Source organism: Carlito syrichta, unplaced genomic scaffold (assembly GCF_000164805.1).
Source record: "Carlito syrichta isolate Samal-C Ts95f unplaced genomic scaffold, Tarsius_syrichta-2.0.1 Scaffold304772, whole genome shotgun sequence".
Classification (NCBI taxonomy): domain Eukaryota; kingdom Metazoa; phylum Chordata; class Mammalia; order Primates; family Tarsiidae; genus Carlito; species Carlito syrichta.
This window is the reverse complement of record NW_007248868.1, coordinates 63,741-72,021: the sequence shown is the minus strand read 5'-3', so window position 1 is coordinate 72,021 and position 8,281 is coordinate 63,741. Positions and strand designations below refer to the sequence as shown.

At 48.5% G+C, this 8,281-nt stretch overlaps 1 protein-coding gene across 6 annotated transcripts in view; it reads left to right on the top strand.

The window, feature by feature from the left end:
• The window catches only part of VRK3 (vaccinia related kinase 3), a 54,323-nt gene extending 46,042 nt beyond the window's left edge, over positions 1–8,281 (top strand). For 4 of the 6 annotated variants that reach the window (XM_008060953.1, XM_008060954.1, XM_008060952.1 and 1 more), the window contains 3 exons: positions 646–704; positions 6,362–6,510; positions 7,948–8,281. In XM_008060953.1, coding sequence (XP_008059144.1) covers positions 646–704; positions 6,362–6,510 — 208 coding nt within the window. In that variant the 3' untranslated portion in view covers positions 7,948–8,281. Of the gene's footprint in view, positions 1–645; positions 705–1,459; positions 1,554–6,361; positions 6,524–7,947 lie in introns of those variants that run through there. The other 2 variants (XM_021713881.1, XM_021713883.1) reach the window with 2 other exon arrangements.

Sequence of the window (8,281 nt, the reverse complement as noted above, 5' to 3'; positions counted from 1 at the left end):
GGCCACTGCACTCCAGTCTGGGCGACAGAGTGAGACTCCATCTCAAAAAAAAAAAAGAGAGAATTTGGTGCTAATAAGCCAACAGTACTTATTAAATAAGGTGACCTTCAACAGAAACACACATAAAACAAAGTTTAGCCAGGTGCAATGGCTAATCCCAGCATTTTGGGGGGCTAAAGCAGGAGGATTGCTCAAGCCCAATAGTTCAAGACCAGCCTGGACAACTTGGCGAGACTTGGTCTCTACAATAAATCAAGAATTTAGCCAGGCATGGTGACATGTGCCTGTAGTTCCAGCTACTCGGAAGGCTGAGGCAGAAGGATGGCCTGAGCCCAGCAGGTTGAGGCTATGGTGGCTGTGAGTGTGCCACTGCACTCCAATCTGTGCCACAGAGTGAGACTCTGACTCAAAAACAAAACAAAGTTTATCGATCAACTGATGAAATGTGACCTGGGTATCACAGGAACCTGATCTGTTTCCCTGGGAAAGGAGATTCTGGGTTGGCTGATTCAGTGTTCGCAGCAACTCCATGGAGCATCACTGCTGTGAATAACAGAATCAGCTGTGTGGACATTGAGTGTTCTGTTTCAAGAGGCAGCTCTCCTTTCCCTAAAAGACCTTCCATGTGTGCTTCTGTCCCTTCAGGTTTCTTGACAACCCAGGGCCCTTCGTGGGACTGTGCGGTCACTGGATCAGGCCCTCAGGTACGTCCCAAGGGGAGTGGGGACAGGCGGGGGCCTAGGTGGGACCCGGTGGCCTGCGTCCTTGTTGGGTTGACCTCTTTTTACACCCCTTTATCTTCTTTCTTTGAGTTTTCCAGAATGCATTTGTAACATGTGTCCATTGTAGAAAAACAAAAGTCGTTGAAAGAATTCATAAGTGTCTCTGGACAATAACAGCAACAAAACGCATACACATAATTTGTTAACTGAATCATAATTATGCATTTTAATCTCCAGCTTAGATTTTTGCTCTTTGGTGTTTTGTTTTGTTTTTCATTTAAGAAGTAATCTTGGCCAGGGGTAATGACTCATGCATGTAAAATCCCAGCATTTTGGAAGGCCAAGGGAGGAGGATCAGTTGAGGCCATGCGTTCGAGACCAGCTTGGGCAACATAGTGAGACTCTGTCTCTACAAAAAATATTCTAAAAAGCTAGTCTGTAGTCCCAGCTACTCAAAGGAAGATTGGTCAAGGAAGGTCAAGTCTGTAGTGAGCTATGATGGCGCCACTGCACTCCAGCCTGGGCAGCAGAGCGAGACCCTTCTAAAAACAACAAAAGAAGAAAAAGTACTCTTACTCTTGGAGATTTTCTATGTTGGTACTTGCAGAATTTTGTCAGTGTTTTAAAAATTGCAATAAAATACATATAATATCTGCATTTTTAAACTCTGGTTATGGCTTATTAGTCAATCATAAGGTCAATTTGTGGGTCAAGAACAGAATTTTTAAAAATTACAGGCCGGGCTGGATGACTCGGCCTGTCATCCAAGCATTTTGGGAGGCCAAGGTGAGTGGATTGTCTGAGCCTGCGGGTTCGAGACCAGCCCGGGCAACTTGGCAAGACCTCATCTCTACGGTAAATCAAAAATTAGCCGGACATGGTAGCACATGCCTGTAGCTCCAGCTACTTGGAAGACTGACGGATCACCAGAACCCAGCAGGTCGACACAGGGGTGGCTGTGAGTGTGCCATTGTACTTCAGTCTGGGCGACGGAGTAAGATTCTAACTCAAAAAAAAAAAAAAATTTACAAAGAACAGATAAAAAATATGAGTTCCTTGCAGTAGTAGTTAAGGAAATGCTTGTGCATGGTGGTTTCAGAGATACATAATTCTATTTCTATAGATGCATGTGGACACCGGGTTACAATGTAAAATGTGTTTCTAACGTAGACCTCAGTTTTAAGTGTTTGAAAACTTGGTCTGTGTAACCATGGGTACAGCAAGCCATCGTATGGGTAGACTGTAGTTCATTTATCCACTTGCTCATTGAGAAGCATTTAGATTGTCTTCTACTTTCTGGCATTATAAGCTCTTCCTTCCTTCATTCCTTTGTTGGGTTTTGGTTTAAATACCAATATAATATATGCTTATAAAATAATTTAAACCAAACTGAAATATGTAACACAACAAGTGAATGTTCCTGTATCTTCCCACATCCCCCGCCACTTTTAAAAGTTCTGTGTTGGTGTTAACAGTACGGTGAATGTGTGTCTGTTATCTATTGTTTCGGAATAAACCACCCTCAAATAGAGTGACCTAAGTGATCTCAACAGACGTTTCTGAAAAGACATACAAGTGGTCGACAAATATATGGGGGGGGGAAAGCTTGATATCACTAATCAACAGGGAAATGCACATCAAAAGCACAGTGAGATATCCTCTCACCCTAGTTCGGATAACAGTTATAAAAAATATGGCCAGGCTTGGTGGCTCAGCCTGTCATCTCAGCACTTTGGGAGGCTGAGGCGAGTGGATTGCCTGAGCCTGTGGGTTCGAGACCAGCCCCGGCAACTTGGCAAGACCTCGTCTCTACAATAAATTAAAAATTAGCCGGATATGGTGGCGTGTGCCTGTAGTTTTGGCTACTTGGAAGGCTGAGGTGGAAGGATCGTCAGAACCCAGCAGATTGACACTGGGGTGGCCATGAGTGTGCCACTGCACTCCAGCCTGGGTGATGGAGTGAGACTCTAACTCAAAAAAAAAGAAAAAAGAAATAAACATCAGACACTGACAAGGATGCAGAGAAAGAGGAACTCTTAGACACTGCTGGTAAGATTATGAAGTGGTGTAGCCACTGTGCAAAACAGTGTGGAGGTTCCTCAAAAAACAAAAAATAGAGCTAGCATGTAATCCAGCAGTCTTGTTACTGGACACTTATCCAAAGGAAAGGACATCAGAATATCAAAGAGATGTCTGCACTTCCAGGTAAACGGCAGCATTACTCACAAGAGCCAAGACATGGAATCGACACAGATGTCCAACAGCAGATGAGTGTATAGAGACTGTGGTATATCCACACAGTGGATACTATTCAGTCATAAAAAAAGAATGGAATCCTGTCCTTCTCAGCAGCATGGATAGAACTGGAGGATATCATGTTAAGTGAAATAAGCCAGGAGCCAAAAAGTAAACTCTGCGTGTTCCCACTCATACATGGACGCAAAACAAAGTTGATCTCATAGAAGTAAATAAATAAATAAATAAAACAGATCACAGACGCTGAGAAGGAGAGGGGGAGGGAAGTAGGGAGAGATTTGTTAATGGATGTAAAATTACAGCTAGATAGGAGGAATACATCCTAGTGTTCTGTAGCACTGTAGGATGAATATAGTTAACAATAATATATATTTTCTTATTATTTTTTAAATTGGAGTCTCACTCTGTCGCCCAGGCTGGAGTGCAGTGGCATGCTCACAGCCACTGCAGCCTTGGCCTGCTGGGCTCTGGCAATCCTTCCGCCTCAGCCTTCCAAGTGGCTGGAACTAGAGGTGTGTGCCACCATGCCCAGCTAATCTTTTGATTTATTGTAGAGACGAGGTCTTGCCGAGTTGACCAGGCTGGTCTCGAATCCCTTGTCTCAGACAATCCTCTTGCCTCAACCTCCCAAAGTGCTGGGATTTCAGGCTTGAGCCACTGCACCTGACCAAAAATAATACATATTTTCAAATAACTAGAAGGAGGAGATTCAGTGTTCCCAACATGAAGAAAGGGTAAATGTTTGAGATGATGGATATGCTGGTTACCCTGGTCTGACCGCTACACATTGTGTATATCCAAGCACCATTATATGCCCCACAGATATGTGCAATTATTATGTGTCAGTTAAGAGAACATGGTCAGCTGGACTCGGTGGCTCAGCCTGTAATCCCGCGCCTTTGGGAGGCTGAGGTGAGTGGATTGCCTGAGCCCGTGGGTTCGAGACCCACCAGGGCAACTTGGCAAGACCTCATCTCTACAATAAATCAAAAAATCAGCCGGGCGTGGTAGCACATGCCTGTAATTCCGGCTACTCGGAAGGCTGAGGTGGAAGGATTGCTGGAGCCCAGCAGGTGGAGGCTGCGGTGGCTGGGAGTGGCCAATGCACTCCAGTCTGGGCGACAGAGTGAGACTCCAACTCAAAAAAAAAAAAAAAAAAGAGAGAGAACATGGTCGTCTAACAAGCCCATTTTACTTACATACGATTCTTTGGGATAGCAATTTAGGCTGGGTTCAGCTGGGCAGTTCTGCTGGTCTTGCCAGGGGACATTCATGTTAATGCAGCCATCCGGTGACTCTGCTGGCCTGGAGGGTCCTCATTTTCCTCCACAGTGACTGGTGCTGGCTTGCTACTGACATGTCTGGGGGCCTCAGTGGGACAGCTTATCTCTGCTCTATGGGTTCATGCATCCTCCAGGGGAAAACGGGACTTCTTCCTGGGACGGTCTCAGGATAGCCTTCCAAGAGGGGCATGGTGAACGCTGCAAAGCCAGGAAGTCCCAGAGCATCACCTCTGCCACTTTCTCTGGATCCAACAACCGACAAGCCAGCCCAGACCCAAGAGGTGGGAAAACAGAGTCCATCTCAGGATGGGACAAGTAGCCAAGTCACATTACCAAGGGCTGATCACACAGGGATGGGGGGATCTATCACCACGTCTGCAGACAGTCTCCGCAGTCTGCCTCCTGGACTTTACATATACAGGAAATATAGATAAACCAATTTATGCACACATAGTTTTGTTTTACAAACCTGCTGGGTTTTTTTTTTTCTTTTTTACGAAACGATTTTTGTTTTTATGACCAAAAATGAGTTCGCCTTGCAAACGTCTTGTTCGGCCTTTTGCTTCCTTCACTGAACCCTGGGCTGGTGTCCTTCGTGTCCTTCCTTCTAGGTCCGTCCCAGCTTATTTGTGACAGTTGCACAGGGTTCATACTTTGGCTGCACCATAATTCATAACACCAGTCCCTGTGGTGGGATACTTAGGCTGCTGTGGCCTTGGCATTGGGGACGTTGATGTCGCTGTCGTCCTGTGCCGTGACCTGGAGAGCTTCCATGTTGCTCTTTGAACTGGAGGCAGAAATGCACCGAAGTGGGTATTCTGGGCCCATTTCTTAATAATTTTAAATTTGGGGGCTCAAGTCCTGGCTCAGCTGCTCAAGTGGGGCTCCCTTCCAGTTTTAAGCCAGTCAAGTGGGGCTGGGCATGGCCTGTTGGGGTGTGGCTTGTTTGGGGGCGGGACCCATTGAGCGGCATGTTCTGGGGGTGGGGAAGTTGCAGCCTGGGGTTCTGTGGCCGGGGGACCTTCGGTGGGTACGTGTTCCCCCCCTGAGCCTCAGCTTCCCCCTGAGTAAAACAGGGCCAATAGTAACCCCACCTCTGGGGTTATCCTGAGAATTCAATGCAGACCTTGGCCTGGTTAGACGTCCCCCAGGTAGGGGCTGTTAGGACGATTGGTAATGGCGTCATAGTGGGCACTTTTTGAAAAGTGTATTAATGGTGTTGTGCTTGTCTCGGGGTTTGAGAGTGTGCACCTTTTTTTTCTTTTTTTCCTTTTTTTTTTGAGTCAGAGTCTCACTCTATCACCCAGGTTGGAGTGCAGTGGCACGCTCACGGCCACCTCAGCCTCGACCTTCTGGGCTCCGGCGATCCTTCCACCTCAGCCTTCTAAGTAGCTGGAACTACAGGCGCATGCCACCACACCTGGCTAATTTTTTTATTTTACTGTAGAGACAAGGTTTTGCCAAGTTGCCCAGGCTGGTCTTGAACCCCTAGGCTCGGGCAATCCTCTTGCTTCCCCCTCCCAAAATGAGGTATGAGCCACCATACCCAGCGCATCTTTATCTTTTAAAGCAGGTGTCAGTCATCTCTGTCCCACAGGCTGGCCCACCTGTTTCGTGCTGAGAATTGTCTCACATTTAAATGACTGAAAAATTCAAAAGAACATTTCCTGACTCTGGGGACTTCCCTGAGATTCCAGCCACTGGTTCAGGAATAAAGCACAGGGCACGCAGCTACCTTGTCACTCAGGTGCTGTCTATGACTGCTTTTGTGTGATACCCGCCAAGCTAAAGAAATATCCCGTTGGCTCTGAGCCACTGAAGTCTGCCAGCCACAGTTTAGAGACACACAAAATATTTACACCTGGGTCAATGGCATTGCCAGCTGGAATTTGCTTTAAACTAACGAAGGATATGAAGTGGCAGGGCTTTCCACAAAACGAGACTGGCTGTGAGGTGATCATTGCCAAAACAGAGTGACAGGTACTTGGGTCTTCATGACAGCTCCCTGGTGCCTGTGTTTGATGTTTTCTAAAAATTGGTGGAAATAGGCCCCAGGCTCGGGGTGGGGGCCACTTCTCAGGCCTCTCCCCTCCTCCACAGAAACCCTGCAGGAGTACCTGAGGGTGGTGATGGCCCTCCAGTACAACGAGAAGCCGCCCTACGCCATGCTGAGGAACAATCTGGAAGCACTACTGCAGGATCTGTGCGTGTCACCCTACGACCCCCTTGACCTCCAGATGGTGCCCTAGGTGGGAAGAGTGTGTGAGTCGTCACCCCCCCCCAGCCTCCTTGTCCCAGCCTGGCTCAGGCTCCAGGGCAGGCTTCCCAGAGGCTGTTCCACCATCACACAGGGCCCAGCTCCCCAGGTAGAAGCTTTCTCCACAGGGTTCTTGAACTTTCCAAGCCCCAGGAATGGCAAGTTGCAGAAACCTGGCTCAACTCAGTTTTAAGGAAGAGGGAGATTGATGGACTGTTGTGGCTAGAAAATTCTAAGGGAGGCCTTCAGACATGGCTGGATCCAGGGCCTTGAAAATACCAACAAGGCATAGTCTGTCTCTCGCCATCTTTCTCTGTCCCTTTGTCATCCCTCCCTCCCTCCCATCTGTCCTTCCACCATCCGCCTACAGTCTCTGCTCTTCTGTGGACTGTCCCCCTTGTCTGTCATTCACAAAAGGGAGCTGCTCTGTGCCCTGTGCCACACTCAGCTCTGTTCATGTCATGGAATTCCCGGCAGCCCTTCCCTTGTCAGAACGGGGTGTCCACAGTCTTGCCACAGCAGCACAGAACCCCGTCATGGGGGGGAAGGACACCTCTTACAGATGGCCTCTAGGTGTTTTCTTGGCTTCCCGGGGTTTCTTGGCACAGACACCGCCACCTTGCACCCCTGTGTGACAGCCTGCTGCGGGCACACGTGTCTGTGCATGGAGGTGTCATCTCGACGGCAGTAACTAAATTGCTTGACTCCAATTTGTACCAGGCGAGGGTGGGCAGGGATTCTTGGAAGGTCAGAAATGAATGAACTTCACAGTTAGTTTTGGAGAGTGAGAGGTGTGTCATGAAGAGGAATGTCCCCAGGGCCCTCCTGTCTCTACACAGGTGTCATTTCTGTCCTTGAGGTTGACTGGAATCAGCTCAGAGCTTTGTCTGACTCAGGTGCTTCCAGGGGGCACATGGCAGCGTCTGGAGACATTTTTGGTTGTCAGGGCTTGTGGAGGGCCTCCAGGCATCTGGTGGTAGAGGCCAGGGATTCTGTTCAACACCCTGCAATGCCTCCACCTCTGCCCCCCACTCAGCTCCCAGATGTCAGCAGGCACAGTTGACACACCCCAGCCCAGTGACATCCCAGGTGGCCACCCATCTCCTTCAGCCATGACTCTCTTGCTGCTCTTGGGTTACAAGTATTCCCTCATTCCCACAACCTATCCTTACATCCGAAGCTGAAAATCTGACATGACACACATCCCACAGTGCACCACACAGTTGTCTACACAGCCCTGTTCCCGTCTGGCAGGAGCGTGGGTTTAATTTGCAGCGTCTCCACCCCCTCTCCACACTGTAAGCCCAGTAGGGCTCCTTGTCCCATCACAGTGATGTCCCCATCCCTAGAGGTGCCTGGCACGCCATGAGGGTAGAGAGGGCGAACCTTGAATGATGAGACACTAACGGCCATTATTATTATCTTCCAGAACGTTCAATATGCAATTTGCAATAGGAAAAAAAAATGAAGCAATGTGACTCAAGGCCTGCTGTTTAATCACGGATGAGCTTCTAGAAGAATCCCTAGAATGTGCATTCCTGCCACGTGTGTAGGCGACACTCCTCAGTCCTGACCTGCCTCAGGGAGCCCCGAGTGAATGTGAAATTCCTCCCCTTGGTGGCCCACCCTTGACGCTCTCGTCCGCCAGCTGGTGGGCTGTAGCCAGAGAGGATGCCAATGCCCAGACAGACGACAGGGTGGGCCAGAACCTGGGGGGACCCCTCTTCCCTTTGACACCACTCTGCTTAGGTAATAAATTGTTT